At 53.6% G+C, this 21,503-nt stretch overlaps 1 protein-coding gene and 1 long non-coding RNA gene across 9 annotated transcripts in view; one reads left to right on the forward strand and one right to left on the reverse strand.

The window, feature by feature from the left end:
* The first annotated feature begins 1,487 nt into the window (after positions 1 to 1,487).
* The window catches only part of PAX7 (paired box 7), a 106,218-nt gene continuing 86,202 nt past the window's right edge, over positions 1,488 to 21,503 (forward strand). For 2 of the 8 annotated variants that reach the window (XM_068658454.1, XM_068658459.1), the window contains exons 1-5: positions 1,491 to 1,645; positions 1,772 to 1,997; positions 3,914 to 4,149; positions 4,795 to 4,924; positions 5,918 to 6,046. In XM_068658454.1, the coding sequence (XP_068514555.1) occupies positions 1,913 to 1,997; positions 3,914 to 4,149; positions 4,795 to 4,924; positions 5,918 to 6,046 (580 nt within the window). In that variant the 5' untranslated portion in view covers positions 1,491 to 1,645; positions 1,772 to 1,912. Of the gene's footprint in view, positions 1,646 to 1,771; positions 1,998 to 3,913; positions 4,150 to 4,794; positions 4,925 to 5,911; positions 6,047 to 21,503 lie in introns of all 8 variants that reach the window. The other 6 variants (XM_068658455.1, XM_068658460.1, XM_068658453.1 and 3 more) reach the window with 5 other exon arrangements.
* Positions 8,347 to 11,975, reverse strand: LOC137843330 (uncharacterized). The gene is made up of 2 exons (XR_011089455.1): positions 11,807 to 11,975; positions 8,347 to 8,383 (listed from the first exon to the last, which is right to left on the reverse strand). It is a non-coding gene; the product is annotated as an uncharacterized lncRNA (long non-coding RNA).

The raw sequence follows: 21,503 nt of genomic DNA on the forward strand, positions 1-21,503 counted from the left end.
CCGAGATTAGGAGACTTTAGGAGGAACTTGACACCTTGGAAAGAATTTCAGCTTTTTTTTTTTTTTTTTTTTTCCCCCGAGGATTTTGGGGGACGAAGTTTAAACGTGGTAATGCGATAAAACCAAAAAAAAAAATACAAAAATTAATATAAAATTGGGGTTCACAGCGAGGCGGGGGGAGAGGAAGAGTGGGAGCAATGAGGATGCGGCTGGGCTGGGAAGGGTCTGCCCGTGCTTTAATTTCAAAGCAAATGCTGCAGAAGACAGCACGGGAGTGAAAAAAAAGAAGGGGGGGGGGGTAATTAGGGGTGGCGGTGCCCTCAGGGGGCAGGGGATAATTTAGGGACCACATTTTGGGTCCAGACAGGTCAGAAGCAGCGCTGGCTGGCTGCTTCATGTTCCCCCCAGGACGCTTTTTTTTTTTTTTTTTTTAAAGGAGGGAAAAAGAGAAGTTTCCAGCGGTTTGCACGGAAAGTCCTTTTACAGCTGCAAACAAAAGGGTTCGCGAGCCCTGGCGTCATGCCCCGCTGCGAGGAGGATTCCGGCCCCCTCTCCCACTTTTTTTGGGGGGAAAACACTGCCGATTTGGTCGGCCCCGGGAGCCGCCCTGGGCACCTGGAGCTGAGCGGCAGAACCCGGCCCCTTCGGCTCCTCCTGAAAGGACCCGGCTGAGCAGCCCCGCTTAATTAAGGCTGTTAATGAGGGAGGCGCGCGGGGAGCTCGGGGGGAGGGGGGCACTCCCTTTGCTCAGGGGAAGGGCAGGTGCGACCCCTCCCCAGTCCATGGGGAGTGGGAACAACGGGCAAGACACCCCCCTGAAAGGATACAAGCCCCCCTCAAAGGGTAGGAGTCCCCCTCAAACCGGGGGTGTGAAGGCTCGGGGGGAGTATTTTTTTGAACCTGGGGCAGGATCGGCCCCGCTGGGAACCGCAGGGATGCTCCGGCTGGTACGCGCCCAACTTTTTTTTTAGGCGAAACCCTTTTTTTTTTTTTTTCCTAAAGTTTCTCCTCCCTGCTTTCGCTCCAATGCATTTAATAATAATAATAAAAAATAAAATAAAATAAAAAAGGAGGGGGGAGAGCCCCAGCTTTCCATCAAAAGGAAACCAAGCCTAGTAATGAATAATAATATATAAAAAAAATAACCCGAGCCCGTAGATTTGCCTGCGCGCTGGGAAGCTGCTGCCTCTTATTGGTCCCTCGGCCCCGCCGCGGTACCCCCTTCCCCGGTGATGAATAAAAGAAAGGAGCTGGAGCCTATCACAGCGCTGGGGCTCGCTCTTCCTCCCCACCGCCCCAAGTTGGGCTCTTTAACAACTTCCAAACCTTCCCTCTGACACCCCCCCTTCTCCCCTCCGGGTCCCCCCCCCCCCCCCCCCTCTCCCCCGCATCCCCGTAGCGACAGGCACCAACCACCAAAAAAAAAAAAATAAAAAACGGGGGAGAAAAAAAAAAAGCAGCAACAACGAAATAAGGGGGAAAGTCGGCTCCCCCCCCCCCCTCTGCCCCCCCATCCCTAAGCCCAGCCCAGCACCGAGGCAACTTTGGATGTGTCTGCTTCTCCCAGCAGCCTGGGTTACATTCCTCCGGAGCGCCCGCTCAGGCCGGTCGTGACATAGCCCTAAAACTTTAAGAGGAATTTCTGGTGGGTGAGCCCTCCCCCAACCTCCCCCCCCCCCTCCTTGTTATTATTATTATCATCATCATCATCATTATTTCGATTCTTATCCTTTTTTATTTTTGGAGCAATGATTTCTCCCTTGTTTTGCAGCCGCGGGCTGGAAGAGAGGAACCCTTCAACCTCCCCGGAGAGGGCGACGAGAGGCGACCCCGCAGCTCCCTCCCTTCGCCCGGGGCTCGGGGGTGCCCCCGGTTCGCAGCGGAGCCCCTCCACCGCCCGGCCTGCCCCGCCATGGCAGCTCTGCCCGGGACGGTGCCGCGGATGATGCGCCCGGCTCCGGGGCAAAACTACCCGCGCACCGGCTTCCCCTTGGAAGGTAGGTCTGGGACAACCCCCCCCCCCCTCCCCGCAATGCCTATTTTCTTTTTTTTTTTTTTTCCTTTTTTTTTTTTTGTTTTCCCTGCTTTTTTTTTTTTTTTCTGGTGGATTTTCACAAAGGGGGAGCCGGGCTGGGTGGGCTCGAAGTTCAACTTAAATCAGAGGGTCCCGAGCCGAGCATCCGACTCCTTTCCGCCGTGTAGCCGCTTTCCCACGCCGTGCCCTTCCCCGCGCAGCTGTAGGGCTCCATCTCTGCGCCTTTCCGAGCTTTGCGTCCCCAAATTCCCTCCCCTGTTAAAATAGTTACAGGCAGCATGCGGGTTTTGGGGAGCACGTTCCGATATTTTCTTTCGACCCCCTAAAAAAGTCCCAGCCCTAAAGAGATAAGAAAAAAAGAAGGAAAAAAAATAAAAAAGAGAAACAACCGAAGTGATTGTTTCCAACTTTTCCCGAGGAAAGCAGAACCCAAAGCCCAGAGCATCTGCTGGAGCCGGGAGCAGACGCGCGGCTCCAGCGCGGAGCGGGCAGCGGTGTGGCCTTGGCCGGGGCTGGTGAGGGGACACGGGGGGGGACTTGGGAGCTGTCACCTCGCGAAGTGTCATCCCGTGTCATCCCCACCTCGCAGAGCTCCCAACTTCCCCGGTCGTCTGCTTTCCCTTTGTGTGGGCACCCGGCACCCGGGTTATTATTTCTGCCCAAGGCTGTGCGAGGGAATAAAATAAAAGAAAGCAAAATTAGAGCAGGAGCCCTTTCCCCGCATTTATTAACCGGGAGAATTTCATACAGACCGTGATCAAGTGGCGAAACTCAAACCTGTGGAAAGCCACGCAGGCTGCAAAACATACAAGCTGGGGGGATTTGCTGAAGTGCTTTTCTGTAGCAAATGAAGTAAAACAGACGGCAAGGGAAAGGATCAAAGGATTACAACAGCACAACATGACTGGGAATAATGAAAAGAGAGAGCGGCCGGCGGTTTTAGTGCCTCTTGAATGTAAAATTGGCCACTCGAGTGTTATCTGTCGATAATGATATATCCAGGGAGTGCTGGCCAAGTGACTTTGAATTAGTGGTGCATGATTCTTGTTAAATCGCGAGGCAATTTCTGGAATCGACTTTTCTTTGTAAAGAGAAAATCACCCCTTCGCCCCCTCCAGCCTTTCTGCAAATTACGCAGCTGAGTTCTTCCTTTCTTCCTTTTTTTTTTTTTTTTCTCCCTTCCCTAATTTCGAACCTGTGAAATCGTATTAATCTGCTAGATCCACCTCGGGAGATGCGGAGCACACCGGGGAGGGGAGCGCTGCTCGGGAGCGGCTCCGGCCGCGCAAGGTGCCGGGGACGCGGCGGGGGCTCCGCGCCCATCGCGGCTCCTCGAACGTGCCTAAAACCGGACCCAAAGCCCGGCAAAACCCCTCCGGGGTATTTAGAGGGGTTATTTACAAAAGTTTGCCTGCAAACAGATATCCGCCTGCCCGTAACTCGGAGCGAGGAGCGGAGAGCGCCTTAGTGGGAAGTGGGAACTTTTTGGTTTGTTTGTTTGTTTTTAGCTTTGCCATGCAGTTTTAAAAATCTTTTCCTATTTCCACCGGCGGTCTGGTTTAAAACGTACGCGTGAAATGCCAAAAATACGTACAGACGCATAAGCACCTCGGGGAGAGCAGGGAGATGGGGGAGTGCGGCTCCGGGACCCTTCATTTTCGGCCCCTCGGTGGGAAAACTTTCCCGTTTTCCCAGGGCACGGCGTCGGGGATGCGGGACAAAAGCCGAGGCCAAGGGCTAGGAGCGGTTTCTGCCCGGCTTTAGGGCGCAAAAGCCGGGGGCGCAAACTAGAGAGTGCGGGGAGGGGACGCGCCGCGTTTTGCCGCGATTCTCCCAATTTTTTTTTATTTTTTATTTTTTTATTTTTCCGCGCTCCAGTGTCCACCCCGCTGGGCCAGGGCCGGGTGAACCAGCTCGGAGGGGTTTTCATCAACGGGCGTCCTCTGCCCAACCACATCCGCCACAAAATCGTGGAGATGGCTCACCACGGCATCCGGCCCTGCGTGATATCTCGGCAGCTGCGCGTCTCCCACGGCTGCGTCTCCAAAATCCTCTGCAGGTACCAGGAGACGGGCTCCATCCGGCCCGGGGCCATCGGAGGCAGCAAGCCCAGGGTGAGTGCAAGGTGGGGGCCGCGCTACAACTCGGGCCGGTGCCCCCCCCCACACACACACCTCCCCAAACTCCCCGAGGTTAGGAAGCATCGGGGGGAGTTTCTTGGATTTGGGGACGGGGAGCGGTAGAGGGAAGGTGGAGGGGAAGGGGCTGTGAGCAAGCGGCAGTTTGCAGGCTCGGCTGGGGAGAGAGCCCGGTGCTGGGTGATGAAGAAATAAATGAACGCGGGATTCCCCGTGCAACAAGTGGCCACGTTCAAGGGTTCGCTTCAGCCCCCGTGCGCGGGGAGGGGGTGAGCTGGTTTCCTTCAGGGAGCTATAGACCGACGGGTCCCCTCTCCCCCAAAAGCATCCCTCACACCCTCTCCTTCCCCTCTCCGGGCTCACGATAAATCCATGCTTGCTGTCTCCTTGTCCCCCTGAGACTTTAGTTTTAAGGGGGATGAGTGGACTCCACAGCTGTGGGAGAGGAGTGCCTTCTCCCAGCTTTATTTTCCTCCTTTCCACCCCTCAAATACCTATTCTTGACCCCAAAACTAGCGGCCTGGCTTAATTTTTTCAATTAAAAGGTCTTTCTCTCTCCCCCCTTCCCTCTCTCTGCGCTTGCACACGCGGGCACACACTGGTGGCCATTGACCACAAAAGCAGGTTGCGACTCCCGACGTGGAGAAGAAAATCGAGGAGTACAAGCGGGAGAACCCCGGGATGTTCAGCTGGGAGATCCGGGACCGGCTGCTGAAGGATGGGCACTGCGACCGCAGCACTGTGCCCTCAGGTGAGAAGGCAGCCTGGCCAGCAGGGTCCCCACGGCCAGAGAGAGTTGTTTTGGGGCATGGTTATCTCCAGCTGACACCAAATGCATTCCCAGGGGCTGCAGGCATCCTCTCAGCCCTTACTTGGAATGGGAAGGGGGGAAATGATTGCCCCAAGTAAACCCTGCTGCAGCAAATAAGCACAAGGTGGAGGTGAGGAGTGTTTGCGCTCTGGATGCACAGAGCTACTGGGAAAAAAAAAAAAAGTAATAAAAACAATTTCCCCAATTTATCTCAGCTCTCTGGAAAGTACCAGGAGTCCTCACCTGGGGCAGAGCATGCATGGGGCAGGCCCCAAACTGGGGGTCAAGGGGATCCCGCTGGATCTTTGCCCCACTCGACTCGGTGGGAGCATGTGTGCAGCTGTGCTTCTCTCAGTCTGGGCTCCCCATCACCCCCAGGAAGCAGTGCTGTACCCCAGTCTTGGGCTGTGCCGAGGGTCTGGTCATTTTTTTAGGTCCTGGCTCCTCTGGCTAAAAGTTTCCCTCTGCTCTGGGGAGGCTGAGCCCCCCCTTCAGGGCACAGTTCCCCCAGAGTGAGGTCCAGAGGAAGGCCTGGGGCTGGATCCAGCTGGTGAGGCCTCACCAGGTACCCCATAGGGTGCAAGCCAAATCCCCAACACAAAGCTGTTGGTAACCCCGAGGGAGAACATCCTGGGACACCCTGCACGCAGCCCCCTGGGGTTCTGGGACTTCTGGGTGGAGGATGAGGAGTGCATCCAACCTGGGGCATCCGTGCCATCGGCTTGTGGCACCTCAGGGGAGAAGCCAGAAGCACTGGGGCAGGTGTGGCAGAGCAGGCAGGTGCAGCACGCCCCTGGGATAGGGGGTGAGCTGCCCTCTGTGGGGGCTCCTGCATGTCTGGGAGGCTCTGGCTTGGGTTTCCCCACCGGCTCCCGCGTTGCATTCCCAGGCAGCTTATATTTGCCTTCTTGTCTTTGACTGTCTGAGGTTTAGTGAGTTCGATTAGCCGTGTGCTACGCATCAAATTCGGGAAGAAAGAGGAAGAGGAGGACTGCGACAAGAAGGAGGAAGATGGGGAAAAGAAGGCCAAGCACAGCATAGACGGCATCCTGGGCGACAAAGGTTAGAGGCGGCCGTGCGTGCCCTGGGCTGGGCTGGAGGGGACTGGTGGGCCCAGGGACATGTCCCTGCCCGCTCAGATCGATAACAAATAGGGGCTGGCCCCAAAGCCCTCTATTTTTGCCTTTCCAGAAAGGTCTGGTGTCAGAGTCAAGGTGTGGTGCTGCCCTGGCAGGGTCCAGTGGTACCCAGCCCCTTGGGGTCCGGGTGCTTTTCCCATCCCTGGGAGGAAGAGTTGTCAGTGTTTTGCTCACAGCTGCTCCAGGTCAATTATTTATAAAGGGGGAAAGAGATGGCCGGGGGAGGCATCTCTGATTCCTAAATGAATTTGTTAAACAGATTTCTCTCCTGCTCTCTAAGTGGTCCCCTGAAACTCTGGCTGACAGTTGACCGATTTGGCCAATCAATATCAATTAGGGAGCCCAGGATGCGCGCTGCTGTGGGGCTGTGGTGGGAGCCACCAGCACCGGGCAAGGGGGGGCTGTGGATGGAAGCACGCGGGGGGCTGCCCCCCTGAGTGAAATAATAAATAGGGATAATAAAGCTGGGGCTGCTGATGAAAGGCCTGAGGCCAGTTGCGGAGCCGGGGGAGAACTGGTGACACCTCCTACGGCTGGTGCTTTCCTCTCGTGGGATGAAAAATCAAACTTTTTCAAGCTCCTTGTGCCTGGGGAAATGTGGGGTTGGGGGCGAGGCGCAGCTGGAGCAGGCCGTGTGGCTTAGGTAGTTTTAGTTTTGGCAAGTTGGGGATGGGGGGCAGGGGGAGATGGCTCCCCAGCCCCCCACAAAGAGGAAAGGTGGTGTTTTTAGTGGATGTGATTGAACTTTGTCAAACAGGGGGAAAATTAAAGGAGAGGGAGGCAGTGGTTCAGGCACAGAATTTTATTCCCTTGTGTCAAAGAGGTTTTGCTATTTCTCTTCAAAATTGATGGCAAAATGGCGATGGCACAGGCCCGTCAGGGTCGCACTGGTGTTAAAGCGGTGGGAATTTGGGGAAACTTCGCAACATCGCCGACGGAGCGGGCACAAAGTCCTTCCTGAGTGGAAACACTCCCACGTCCACGCGTGGGAAGCAGGGCGATTGCTTGTGGAGTTTCTGACTGCAAAGTTTTTCCCCAATTTGAGACAATGCGGGTGAGCGGGGAATATTGAAGTGCGGTGAATTTTGGGCAGAGAAAAGCTTCTCCGTGTCACCATCAAACGTTACTGGGAGTTTTAAATGAAGGTGCACAAAAGGGGGTTCTTTAAGGGTCCGATCCTTTTTTTTTTTTTTTTTTTTTTTCTCCAACCTTGAAGATGAACTTCACTTACAAAGACCTTTAAGTCTATTGAACCTTTATAAGCAAAAGATTCCCGGCCACAAAAGCAAACATTAGAAGAAAAAAAAAAGAAAGAAAAAAAAGAAAGAAAAAAAGAAAAAGGGGAAAAAAGGGGGAAAAACCCTAGGCTGCCTTAAAAATGGAGTAAAGGGATGGGGGAGGGAGGGCTTGTCTATTCTCATTCAAAATTCTGCAAGGAGGAGAAAAAGTTTGGACAAAGGGCCAAGGAAGGGAAGAAAGGGAGATAAATTATTCAAAACTCCCTGCTGTTAGATAGTTTTGTAATATTATAGGACCGTCTGTTGGAAAAAGGATAGCCGTTGGACGTTGCAAAATGTTGCTTGTGATTTGGAAATAGGCGATGCTCATTTGCAAATCGGGTCCATTGTGTGTGAGGAGAGCTCCCCCCGTATCACGCCGCGGTTTATTTCTTTTTATTTCGGGGGGGAGCTTTGGGGGCTTTAAAGATTTATTTTCTTCGGGTCCCGTAGCTTCAAAAAGAAAAAAATTGGAACTGCGGGATGATTTTTTTTTTTTCCCCTGTTCGTGTCCCCCCCCACCCCTCCCTCCCAAAATCACCACGACCGCAGTAGCTGGAGGCTTTTTTATTCCGTAATAATATGCAGAATTGCGTGTCAACAAGCAAAACAGAGCCGGCTCCATTCCTGCGCGGGTAATATCTCGGGCAGACAAAACACGAGCCCCCAATTTTAGGAACCCAGCCCGCTTGCAGTCGAGTGCTAATTTGGGCAAATTCGGGTGCGGGAGCCCGCGGAGCGCCGCGCTGCCCATCCCGAGAGATAACCCCCGAATTACGCGTGCTTGGCTTTCTTTATTTGGTTGATTTTTGTTGAGGTTGTTGTTGTTTTTCCTGCCCCGTAATGATGCCGGGACTCTGCGGGTTGGGATAAAATCCTCCCCAAAAGCCCGAAGCCGGGGGGGGAGCCACAGCCGCCGGAGGAGCGGAGCCAGGGGGTGCCGGGGAGCGTTGGGATCCGCCGCTGCCTCGGGACCGGGAGCGCTAAAAAAAATAATCAGAATACAGCCCAGTCCCTCCACCAGTGTGCGTTTCGAAATGTTTTAATAATAGCCCCAATTAAGGTAAATGATGACCGTTCAACTTGTAAATCACTTAGAGGCGGGGAGTGCGCGCTGTGTATTTTGCTTTTTTTTTTTTTTTTAATTCTGAAATAACAATACGCTTCGGAGGTCTCTTCCCCCGCACCCGAACAATTTATTATTTTTATTTTATTTTTTTTAAGGGGAGGGAGGGCGAGGTTTGCCACAAACCCACAAAACCACCAACGCGTTCTTGACACTTGTTCCCCAGCTCAGCTTTTACTGAGTGGCTCTGTGGCTTTTTGACTATTACTATTTTTTTTTTTAACACCTTTTCATTATTTTCGCGGATGGGGGCGGCACGGGAGAAGGAGAAAGAGGAGAGGGGAAACTTTGTTTTGGCCTTTTTCCTCTTGACAAACGCCTTTGCTCCATTTGCGGGTTCTCCTTGCGGGGAGCCAGGGGAAGACAGCCCTAAATGCTCTCTCTTTTTAAGTGTTAAAGAAAGCTTCCACCCTGCGCCTGTTTCTTTCTATCGTCTGCTTGGCATTTAATAATGTTAAGACTTATTAGAGCTGGTAATGAAAACTGTGGCTGTTGAATAGGGAGCTGTGTTGGAGAAGGGTGTAATAGCTCCAAGGCATGCTAAGAAATGTATTTATCCCCAATCAGTACTCACTCTCTGAGTTCCCAGCACAAACGTTAAGTTGAAGGGTTTTAAGGCAGATTAAATTGAGCCTTTATTTCTTTGCACTTTCATCTTTAAACGGCTCACTCCAGCTAGCCCTGGGCATATATTCATGAGGCTTCACTTTATTTATTTATTTTTTTTATCCTTGTTAAGACCGAGTTATTATTATTTGGTGTTGTTGTTATTTATTATGACTGTTGGGGTTTATTAGGGAGGGTCACGTCTGGGTGATGCGATGCTCCCCCGCACCACGAGATGCGAGGTGGGGAGAGTGGGGGGGGGGGATAATTTGGGCAGCCCCAATTTGGGGGGCAAGGGGGGAGAGCGTAGGCCCGGCTGCCCTCAGGGGAGGCTCGGGGCTGGAGCTGCAGGGGCAGGCGGGACTGACGTGCGAGTTTTCATATTTTTTTTTAAATATATATTTTTTAATTATATATATTTTATTAGTGTCCTCCTCTGCTTTATTTCTCTTGAGCTCCGCTTTATTGCACGGGGCTTCCAGCACCGAGCTCTGCCCCATTTTTTTCCCTTTCCTCCCCCCCCCCCGGGTCAGCGTGGCAATATTGCGTGGGTGCCTTGCGAGGTCGGGAAGGCCGCGTGTGGAAGAAGGGACTGGAAGAGGATTTTGGTTTATTGGGGGCTGGAAACGTGAACAGGTGGGAGCAGCAGCGGGGGGCTGCTGGGGTGCACCCCCCGGTACTAACGGTGGCGTTTGGTGCCCGCCGGTGCAGGGAGGTTCGGGTTTTTTTATTTTTTTAGGGGTGGGAGGGAGGTGCGGGTATGCGCACAGGTCCTGCCAAATTTAATTAGGGTCAGGGCTGTGAATGGATACACAGCAAGGGTGCGGGCTGGGGGGGCTGGGGGGGCTTCCCTTGCTTTCACACCTGGGAAGTGGCTTTGTCCCCCTGAGCCGGGGGGGAGGGGTAGCCCCTTTATCAGCAAACAATCTGCATCGATTCAAAACCAACAAGCGCTTTCTCTGTAAATGTGTGTTTAGGAGGGAAATGGGGGGGAACAGACACTTCATCAAATCAAGGGATTACGAAAGGTTGGCAATCTAATCAAACAGAGACCAGGCGGGATTTGTGAGTGTTGCGAGTGGGATCAGCTCTAATAATGGGGGGCAGGAAAGAGATAGGGTAGTGTCAAGCAATTCATTGGCTTTAGGCTCAGTTATTCTGTGCATATTTCAGGGAGAGAGAGAGGAGAGGGGAGGGAAAAGGAGAAAAAAAAAATACAGGGAGAGGGAGAAGGAAGGGGGGCTGTATGTGAGCACACACGGAGCTTACATGTCACAAAAAAAGCTGAGACAAATGAGGTACAACAATAAACACAGATAACAATTACAAAGGCAAACAGTGGCTTTTGGGAACAAGTAGCTGCAGAACCTGGTCTACATAAACAAAGTAGGCAAATGTTTGCAAGATAAACTCCTTCCTAAATCAAGTGTGACGGGAAGGAGAGAAGAGAGGAGGAGAGATAAGGTTGGAGAGGGGAATAAACGAGTATAATCTAATACAAGACGTTTTAAAAAACAAACTTAAGACAAGGATGCGGGGAGAGAGGTTCAATTATACACTAGGAAGTGAAATAATATAAGGGAGACGTTTATGATCCGGGGCTTGCTTGCTTGTTTGTTTTCTGCTTTTCCCCCCCCCCTTCTTTTCGGAGGGAGAAGGGGTCGGGTTGTGGGGCTGGGGAAACAACCGCGGCTGCGGGCAGGGGAGCAGGGGGGGGGCAGGAGCTGGGCTGGCAAATGCAGGGGGAAGGGGAAAGGGAAGGAAATACGGGGCCGAGCCAGGGCTGCCCGATTTGAAGGTGGATGGCAGACTGTGCGTGAGCCACGGGGAGGGATAGGGAGCGGCTATTTTGCCGTTCGTAATCGAGTGGGGGAGATGGATGCCGCGATAGAGGAGGGGAGGAAGGAAGCTGGAAGGTATATTTCTAATCCCAGGTTTTGTCGGTAATTGGGGTAGAAGAGAGGAGGCACAGATTGAATTAAGCGGCAGGAAGACTGCGAGGCAAATGTGGGATCCAGGTGTGCGCGGGGATTGTTCGGAAACAAACGGTCCCCCCCCACCCCCCAAAAAATAAAAAAAACGCTCTTAATGCCCGAATAATTTTAAGAAGTAGTTTAAGGCTGTGTTGGGGTTTATTCTCTGTTTTATATATATATATATGGATCTCTCCAAATGAGAATAGTATATAAGAGGGGAGAGACGTGTCTGCAGTATGGTTAAAGGAATTAGATATTTACCAGTTTGAAATAAGCCTGGTTATAAAAAAGCGAGAGAGAGAGACACTGAAAAGATGAGACGGGAGAACACTTCAAACGAATTCATCATCTGGAGTGGTGAAGAGGAGATTTAGAGACAGTATTGGGAAGTTATTTAGATATTAATAACATATTTTCCTGAGGCGTCAGGAGTGCCTCCATACGCACTTTTTTCTCGCAGCTATTTGGCTGGGTGAAATATGGGAGACCCAAATGTTGGGAAGAGATAACACAATCAGCCTAGCCCTGGTCCTGTGACTGCATCATAGCATTAAACCCGGATTAACCTCCCCTTTCTCCCCTCCCCCCCCTCCGCCCCCCCCCCCCCCCCGAGAAGCTTTCCAAATTTTTCAGGGGAATTTACATGGCAGGATTTTAAAGCATATATAACACTAGCCTTAAAGCTGTAAGGTACTTACTCGAGCATTAGGGTAAGGCGAGGGGGAAGCATCTTTCTGAAAATTACGTCTGCTACAAAAGAAATAAGCAAATAAGGGACCCTCTTAAGACCTGAGCTTTGGAGATATTATATTTATAGAGCCTATTCTCAAAAAAAAAAAAAAAAAAAAAAAAGCCCATTTCAATCAGCTGCCACATAACTCCTCTCTACCAATGGCTTTTTTTTTTTTCTTTTTCCTTTTTGTCAATCTGAACTTCACTCTGGTTTGGACTTTTTTTTTTTTTTTTTTTTTTTTTGGGGTGGGAGGGGGAGGAGGTGAGAAAATGCTGGGGGCTGCCGGCCGGGCAACAGCGGGGACTGCTAGCCGGATGGGGACAAGGACGGGGATGGGAATGGGTTTGGGGATGGAGACAGGGATGGGGACACCGCTGCCGGACTCTGGTGGCACCGTTTCCCCCTCGAGGGGGTGTTGAAGATGCAGGTGGAGCAAGCAGCCGGCCGGGTGGTGGTGGTGAGGGGGGGGGGCTGCGTATGAGGAGGGGCGGGTCCCTTGTCCTTTCTATCCCGAATCAGCCTAGAAAAAGAAATGAAGGAATAAATGGGCGCAGGTGCGGGTGGGCAGCTGACAGCGGGACAGGGATGCGGCGGGGCCGGGGGCAGCGGCTCTGCTGCATCCCCCTTCAAAAAAAAAAATTAAAATAAAAAAAAAACATTCTCATCTTCATCCTCCTCCCCGGCTCATCCCTCCCCGGGGACGGAGCTCGGTGCGCACAGCATTTCGCGTGAACTGGCCCCAAAAGCGATGAGATGCCAGACGATGCCCGGTTGGGGGGGGGGTTGAGGACTGGCAGCGGGGGCTTTTCGGACGGGTTCGGGCAGAGGGCTGCGGGGGGGAAAGGCAGGGACAGGGGCAGGGCGAGAGAAGAAGTAGGTGAGGAAAAGTAGAGGCAGCTTGAGGAAATTGAGAAGCTTATAGTCTTTGATCCTTGGATGCTTTTCGTTATCAGAAACATTTGTGGTGACACCGGTACAAAGGAAGTTCATCATATTACAGACTGCTCGGGCCGCTTGCAGGAATCGCTGTCTATTAATTAGCAGGCGCTCTGTCTTGTGGGACACGGGAGATCTGAGGCTGCACATTACGTGCTTGGATGGCTCCGGGTCCGGCTCTCAATTGCTGCTGCAAAGGGCCCTTCTTGCGCCAAGGTCCTGCGGGGGCAGAGGAGGGGGGGGGACAGCCTGCTCCTGCCCTGTGCCTGCAGCTCTACCAGTGCCAGGGGTGTGGATGTGCCCACAGCTACTGGGCGAGGGATGGCCCGGGGCTGGGGGGGTGGCAGGGCTGCGCTATCCGTGCTGGGGGGCCGGGGAAGGGGCGCAGCGCTTGTTTCGGGGGGGATCCCCGCCGCCAAGAGCGACCCGAAAAACCTCTCCGCACCCCGTCGGGTCTTCCCGGAGAGGAGGCAGCTGGAAATGGGGGGGTCCCTCCTTTCAAGGCACAACCCAAGGGATGTTCCAGCCCTGCCCGCGCTCCCCTTGCACCTCCATCTGTCCGGGAAGCGCTGGCAAGGGGTGAAAAAACTTTTTTTTTTTCTTTTTTTTCTTTTTTTTTTTTTTTGGGGGGGGGGGGGAATAAAATGGCATTCAAGGAGGGGGTCGCGCTTCTTATGGCGCTGGGGACACGGGAGGGCACTCGGGGTTGCTCGGCAGTGTGTGCGTGTGGGGGGGGAGCCGCCTCCATTTACACCCGCTGCCCCCCCTTCAGAGCCGGCCGCCCCCTGCCCCCGGGCTCCCTCTGGAAGGCAGAGGAAGCCCTTCTTGGTTTTCACTCTTCTCTGTTTTTTTGTTGCTGTTGCTAAAATTGGAAGGAAGCACTTTGCCTGACCCTGGAGAGTGGGGCTGGGGGCACGGCGGCCTGCGAGGCTCCCGCTCGGGGTAGGTGCGGCAGCCGTGGGGAGAACGAGGGGGGGGGACGGGACACCCGGCAGCCTTCAGCCTTCAGTGGCTTCTTTGTCCGGAGCCCCTAAAGAGCGCGGATCAAAGTGACCTGGTGGCTTCTTGAAAGGAGGGAGAGGGGAGGGGGAAACTGCGGGCTCCGAGCCGCGCGGCTGCGTCCCCGCCGAGAGGTGGCTGTCCCTAAAGTGGGAGGGGGGGGGAGGAGGAGAGGGGGTCCCCACCGGCCTGCCCAGCCCCCTGGAGGGGGGGGTCCAGGGGGCTGCCCCCTCCCCGCTCTGCCGCCTGAGTCGGGATGGGGACGGGGATGGAGACGCAGCCGCCACGGGCGGGGACGCAGCATTGCCGTGTCCCCGGCCCCCGGGGGCCGTCCCCAACCCTTGGTGGTGGTGGGGGTGCTGAAAAAAATTAATTTTCCTCTTTTCGAGGGGAGCGGGGAAGGGAAGGGGGGGCCACGGGGACACCTGCCTCTGACCCACTGCCATCGCCATTTGCGCCCGCATCTTGAGTGGAGGGAAAAGTCCGAAGCGACGGCAATTCTGTAATTTATTTATTTTCCGTTCCCATTATGGGGACGAATTGATTTGCATATTTATTGGGAATTAAAGGAGAGAGAGGAAAGTTGACTCGACAGGATTTCTCAACGAGAAACTGGTTTCGAGCAACTTCAAGTGGAGTTAAAAACGCTCGGGTGATTTTTCGCCTCTCCCGAAGTTGGCACAAACGTCCTCAAACCGCCCGCGAAACTTCCCACGGGCAAACAGCTCAAAAAAATTTGGGGTTCGAGCTTCACCGATCCGAACAGAGCCCAGGCTTGCGCTTTAATAAAGATCCCCTGGTTGCATTATTTTGCATTTTTAAATGTATAAGCGTCCTTGAAAAGAGAGGGTGAGCGTACAAAGGACACTTCGATGTCGAGGGATATTCAGGGGACAGTCATGTTTAAATTCGCTACAATTGTCCCCAGCACATTTGATTGCTCGAAAAAAGAAAGAAACACTGACATGAATAGGAATGGGGGGGTTGGGGGGAGGACGACACGGCATTAATAGCCCCCAACCTTTGTATAGTATAAATTATCCAAGAGAGGGCAGATAGCCGGAGCTGCTGGTGATTTTAAAGGGCTATATCTATATCCACGTAGTTACGCGCGGATTTGGTGAAAAGCTGGCATTTTCTGGAGGGATTCGTTATTTATGTGCAGGAACTCACTTCTTGCAAATTCTTTCCCCACTTCTCGAGGAGATGACTGTTTGATGCTAAATAGCAGCAAATTGAGCTATTTGAAGGTGCGCTTTTTTTTTTTTTTTTTTTTTTTTTTTTTTTTTTTTTAATGTGAAAATGGGAATATTCGGTTTGTACCTTGTTGCTCTGTTTCTTTTTCCTGGACTTTTCTCCTTAATCTCCTTCCAGCCACAAACCCTCCCTTGTGCGTGCTGCTGAATGTGCTCGCAGCGGGTAAGCTGCAATTTCCATTCCTGAAACTCCAGCAAAAGGAGGAGAAAAGTTTGCAGATTTAACAAATGTGGTTTTTTTTTTCTTTAAAAACAAACAAACAAAATAACCCCGTTCTCGCTGCCTTCAGTTCACCGGAGGGGGGATGTGTGAAGAGGGAGAGGCGGCACAGCCCCACATTAGGACGCATGTAGAGAACGAGGGGATCCAAGCTGTTTAAATCTAAGTGATGTTTTGGGGGAAAATATATATAAATATAGACACTGTCAAAACCACCGTGCTTCTCAGGGGAAAATGCACACAGGTTAACGGTGCAGACGTAGGCAAACCTCTGTCAAGGGGAAAACTCGTTGGGACCAACTGATGGAGAACGAAATAACTTCAGGGCGGAACAGAGATCCGCGTGGGGTTCGGTTGCCAAGGGTCCCCCGGGGAGAAAAACTCATCGCAGCCCCCCCCCCCCCCACACACACACAATCGCATGTCGCGATCGGTTCCTCCCTGCGAGGCAGCCGGGCAGGGCAGGGCAGAAGCGAAGCCCCCGCGCATCGCCGCATCCCGGCCGCTGGGGCTTCGTGACTTTTCTCGCCGGTTCTCAACTTTACCCCGGCTGAATTTGATCTTTTTCACTCCTTTTTTTTGCCTCCCTCCCACCTCCTCCCCCCCCCCCCGCCTTTTATGACGGTATTTTTTCTCACTCTGTTTTCTCCCCTTAACCTCCTCTTTTTGTTGTCCGCCTTTCATTTGAAGCGAGGCTTTACAGCTTGCTACACTTTCTAAGTGCATCAATAGCCACTTTAGAAATACAAACAACTTTTAAAGATAAAATAACCAAACCAGAATGGGACTTTCAATGGGGGAATAGTTGTTGTCCTTTACCATGGAGTGTGCAGCCGCCTCTGCCTAATCCAGCTTTCATTTTCACCGACAAATGCCAAGAATCTATATCTGTCTCCCAACCCCTCGGGAGCTTGATTACACGACAAAAGGCTGCCATTATCCGCGGGAGAAAACAGGGAGGGGACACGGGGGCTCGGGCCTCTGAGGATGAGGGCATCTCCAAACTATTGACTTAGTGGATGAAGTCAAGAGCAAACACGCTGAGATCTAAAGGGGGGAAGACGCTTGCGGAGGAGGGGGGGGGGGGGCGGGTGGTCAGAGAAGGAGCGGAGGAAAAGTGGCAGCAGAAAGCCCTTGGGAAGGGGAGAGCCTGGGGGGGGGATGGGGGAAATCATCCCGCCGGTGGAAGGGCTTTTTCCCCCTCCAGAGCGCCCACCCGCCCTCCGACCCCCTGTTATCCTCCCCCCACAAGCCCCTGCACATGCCCTCGTTTCCCGGCGAGTTTCCTCCCGCCGAGCCCAGGTTTTCAGCCCCCGGGGAACTTGGGGTCTCTCCCCCAAGAAGGAAAAAGAAGGAAAAGAAGGGGGACAGCCCAAGCTCGGGGGCGCGGCGGCCGAACCCCGCTTTTCCCCTTAAACCGGGAACGAGTTGGGTCAAGGTCGAGCTCCGGGAGCTGAAAGGGGGCATGGAAATGGGAATGGGCCGGAACCCACCCGTGGAGCCCCCACGGGTCCGGCAGGGAGGGGCAGACACCCCACGTCGGCTCTTTTCAGGTTTAAGTCGCCGCGTTTGCATGACTGCCTCATCAGCCACCGCTGCGCGGGGATTTGCGGGCCGCGCTCATCCCGGCCCGTCGCGGACAAAAGTTATTTCAGCCCTATCTGTAATTTATCTGGGTCACCCAGGGAGAAATCCTCCGGGCACGGGGAGTCCTACGAGCAGCACCAAAGGAGTCCCACAGCCCTTAATTATTCTTTAATCAACCTAATGCTGTGGTCCCTTTAAAGGGCTTCCTTTGGTGCAAGCGCTGCATTTAAGCATCTGCTTTCTGGCCGAGTTTGGGGAGCCAAAAACCTACACCAGTTTAAGAGATTTAAAGGTGTGAACGCGTGCTTCGGGCTGGGCCCCGCGAGCGTCCCTTTTTCTGTAATCCCAGAAGTGCTAAACAAAGGAAGGGGGTGGCGGTGATAACCCGGAGGATCCGATTTAAACTACAAAAGCACACAGGGAGCCTAAATTCATCTTTTAGGCGAGTTTATCCCCTCGGATGGAGAGCGGGCTGTTTGCAGCGGGGGCAGCGTGTGGATGTTTGCAGGGAGCGAGCCGAGCATCTCGGCTTCGGGGCCAGCTGGGCTTCTTCCTCACAACACAACCCAGTCGTGTGGTTTTATTTATTTATTTATTTGGTGCGAGTGTTTGTTTTCATTTTTCGCTCTGTATATATGTAAAGAAAAAGGCGGTGAACCTGCTGCTCGCAGCGGTGCTCTGGCCGGGGCTACGCGGGACCCTGGGGTCCCTCGCTGAGTTTTTTTCTCTGGGGAAGCTGCACGGGATCCCCCGGCTTTGCAGTCCTGTGGACAGTTCAGTGTCTGGCAGGGAAAGAGCAGCTGCTGCGAGAGGGAGAATAAGTATCGGAAGAAAGAAAAATCCTCGTAATCTTGGGACGTTAATAATCTACGCTGCCCTGAATCCCAAAAGGCAGCGGGACCGTCTCTCTGATTTATTTTTATGCTAGCCTAGTTTGCATCCCAAAGAAGTAAACTGCTATTTTTAACCACTGGTTTAAAGCTTAATTAAAAGCCCCTAAACTGATTGTTTTGAAAATTGATTTAGAGGAATTGCCCCAGGGCTGAGACGCTATCTAAGCCAAGTTGCAGTCCCAGAGCTCTCAGTGGTGTCTGAATCGTTAACCCCGAAGAGCCGGGAGTCTCGGGGCTGGATGACACATGGGCTGGCCGGGCTCCTCACGCCCCCTGGAAAGAAAGGTCCTTTGTTAGCCCCGGCTACTGGCTTGCTCGGGTGGATCTCCGCCGGTTTCCTGGCGTTGCGAGCTTTAATTGAATTAAGAGAAGCTCTGCGATGCTGGTGACACCGGGACGGGAGAGCTCTGCCTTTCATCTGCGGCTCAGCGGCTGAGCCCGGCGGGGGAGGGCGGCAGGAGCGCGCCGGGGGGAGAAGAGGGGGTTCGGGCACCCCCCCAGGGTGGCTCTGCTGCCAGGGCTGGGTGCCCGGAGCCCTCCCTCCGCCCGCTGCCCCCCCGGTGGGGGAGGCTTTACCTGCTACCAGCGGGTGAGGTGGAAGCTGGCTTGAAGGCTTTGTGGCTGGGGAAGAGAAGTGGCGCTTCAGCCCCGTAATTAGATGTAAACAAGAATAGAGACGGGGCTCCGTGGTCAGACAACTTGATTGTGAAGGGATTAACACCTAAGTAAACCAATAAAGGCTCCGCGGGGATGGCGAGAGGGCTGCGGGCCAGGCAAGCCCGGCGGGGCATATGGGGGCACCCCACCCTACCCCACCCGGGAACGGCTCTTTCGTCCCCGCCGAGGCACGCGTGGGACCCCCCGAGCCCCAGCGGCTTCAGGAGCCCGTGTTTGAAGGCTCTGAGTAAAGGTTTGGGCCGGTTTTGCTGTTGGTGCTCCCTGGGAATCGCCCTTCGCGATGCCTCAAGGCAGGTATCCTCTCGTCGCCCGGCGCCCATCGCCCCTAATTAACGGGGAGAATAAATGAATAGGAAAGGGTCCCCCACCCGCCCACGTGCGGGACAGACCCGCTCCCGCCTGTCCTCACGTAGCCAGGGCGATCTCCTTTGCCGGGAAGGTTTCCCGAGTCCCTCTGGTCGCTCATGTCCCTAAAAAGGTTTTAGGGATATTTAAACAGGAAACTTTCCGAGCCATCTCGAGCAGAACGCTCCTGGGCGTAGCTCGCCAGGTTTGCCTCCAACTGGGCTTTTGTGCTGGTTTCTTTTCCTTCCAGTTCGCCCTCGGCCGGTATTTTCCTCTCCCCTCCCCTCCTGCTCCGGCCAGGCTCGGAGTAGATGAAGGAGTTTTAACCTTTGGAAAATGGGGGCTGCCCCAAGCGGTGCGGTACCTGGCAGCCTCCTTCCCGGGACTTTCTGCCGGAGCGGTTTGGGGCTTGAGAGAGGTACCTGAAAGGCTCAGAGTCAAACTGGGTTCAGGAAATTTGGTGGGTTTTGTTTTCCTCCATCGCCTCGGCCTCCAGTGGTCTCTTTGCTCCGCTGGCAGGGCTAATATCGGAGCGCTCTAGGGTGTGGGTATTTCTTCCTCCTGATTGCAAATAACCGAAAGATTAGCACCAGCAGCTGTTTGGAATTGGAACAATGGAGAGACCTAGGAAGTGGAGAAATTGAAAAAGGAGAACCCCCCCTCCTAATCACCCAGCTCAAAGTTCACGAAGTCAGCCTGCATGACTTAACGTGACCTCCACCTCGGCTTCACGGGGCTGTTTACTTATATGAAGGTTGAGGGGGGAGAGGCAGAACGGGGGTGGGAAGGAAAATAGCGGGGCGTTTAATGCAATTTCCAACAGAAATAGGCGGCCCCGTTTGGCCTCTCAGCAGCCTGTAGCCCCTTGCCCCGTGGGGTGGGTTTGGGGGCGACCGTCTCCTTGCTGTGACCCCCCCTCTCCAGAGGGCTTCTGGTCGGAGAGAGGTGGATGCGGCGGGGTCCGGTCTGTGCCAGGGAACCGACAGCTCCGGTTTGGGGGGTGGGATGCTGTGGGGCCGGGGGGAGACGGCTGTGGGGCAGGGGCTTTGGGGGTTCTGCTGGCCATGCGCTGGCTGATGGAGTGTGAGAGCGGCTGAGCTGTCAAGCAGGGTTTGAATGGGATCTCCTAATGGATTTGACTCGGAAATCTCGACTTGACCAGTTTTTTCCTCTTTAAAACAAACTCATTAAACTTGTCAACACTCATTAGGGCCTTAAAACGCTGAACTGGAGTCACCGGGGAGAGCGGTTGGTGGGGGGCTGCTCGGGGAAGGAGGTGGGGAGGGGGCAGCCGAGCATCGCCTCCACGCCGGGCTGCGGGGCCGGGGCTTTGCGGGGCGGGAGAAGGGGAAAACAACCCCCTGCCAGGCAAAGAAAGGCGTTAACAGAGAAATCAAGGGAGGAGAGAGGGAGCCGCCACGGGAAGGGGGGCGGACTTTGGGCCGCTGCTTAGAAATGGGGGCATCTCCGTATCCCCTCTCTCTCCCCCCCCAACCCACTCCGGGCTGGGCTGCAAAGGGGGCGCGGGGAAGGGGAGGGTATCGAGGACCGGGGCGGGCGGCTCGGTCTGCTCCAAAACAATCCCCATTCGATGTGATTTGGGTGATATATCTATATATCTGCCCGGCTGGGATTTCTGCAATTGCCGGAGGAAGGTGGAGTGAGGAGGAATTCGGGGGGGAGGAGGTTAGAGCAAGCTTTCAGCCCTAAATCCTCTGGAAATCAGCCCGGTCTCCGAAATTCCTCCCCAATCCCCCTACCCAAAATATTTTGAGAGCTGTAAAATCAGTCGGAGATCGTCTTAATTCTGTCGGCAGGACGAAAATCGCTTTCGGGGTGTGTGCGCGCAATTAAACGTTGCGCATTTCTCCGTCTCTTTTGAATAGCGGTTTTGTTTGGGGTTCATTCAGATTTTTTTTAAAGGGTTTGTTCTGATGCTTTTCAAGCCTCGGTTCCCCTTTAAGGGGGAAAAAAACACCCCCACCCCTATTAAAAAAAAAAAAAAAAACCTTCGAGACCTTCTGTTATTCCCCTCTCTGAGAATGAGAACATCAGCTATTCAAGCGTATTGATGAACTCCCCCAAAAAGTTTATTAAGAGAAGCGAAAACAAAAGGACTAAAGGCCGCAGGCAACTGGACAGACAGTTTATAAACTAAGGTCCCATTGTCCCCCCGAGGCAGATGCATGAATACCTCTGAATGGGTCCCTTTGGAGTGACAAGATCAAGCCAGACAACAGCATGTTAAAAGGAAGGAGCGCTGTTTCTCTTTCTCTAGTCGAAAGATCTGCTCCCCCTACTCCTCCTGCATTAATGTACATCTGCAGGGGGAGGAATAAATAGCTCCTTAGGATCTGCGCCGCTCGGGGTTTTTATTCTTCCACCCCCAGCACCGGCTCTTTGCACCATATGCTCCAGATCAGCCTCCTTTCTCCGCAGCCTCCAGCCAGGCAGTCGCCTAAAACGATCGCCATCAATCGCAAACTTTCTGCTCTCTTTTTTTTTTTCCCCCCTCCATTCCTTCCCCCCGCCGCTGTTAAAATCGCGATTTACGGCCTGCTTGCCTAGGAGATCCCCTGTGGTCAATTAGGTTTGCACAGAGCAATTTAACTAATAGGCTTTGATGGATTTATTTTATTTTATTTTTTAATTTTTTTACCCTGGGAGATCGGCCCTGCGCTGTCCGGTCGTTGTGGTGGTGAGGAACACCCCAAGCATCCTGTGGAGAGGGGCAGGGGATGGCAAACC

The sequence above is a fragment of the Anas acuta genome, chromosome 22 (genome assembly GCF_963932015.1).
Source record: "Anas acuta chromosome 22, bAnaAcu1.1, whole genome shotgun sequence".
Classification (NCBI taxonomy): Eukaryota; Metazoa; Chordata; class Aves; order Anseriformes; family Anatidae; genus Anas; species Anas acuta.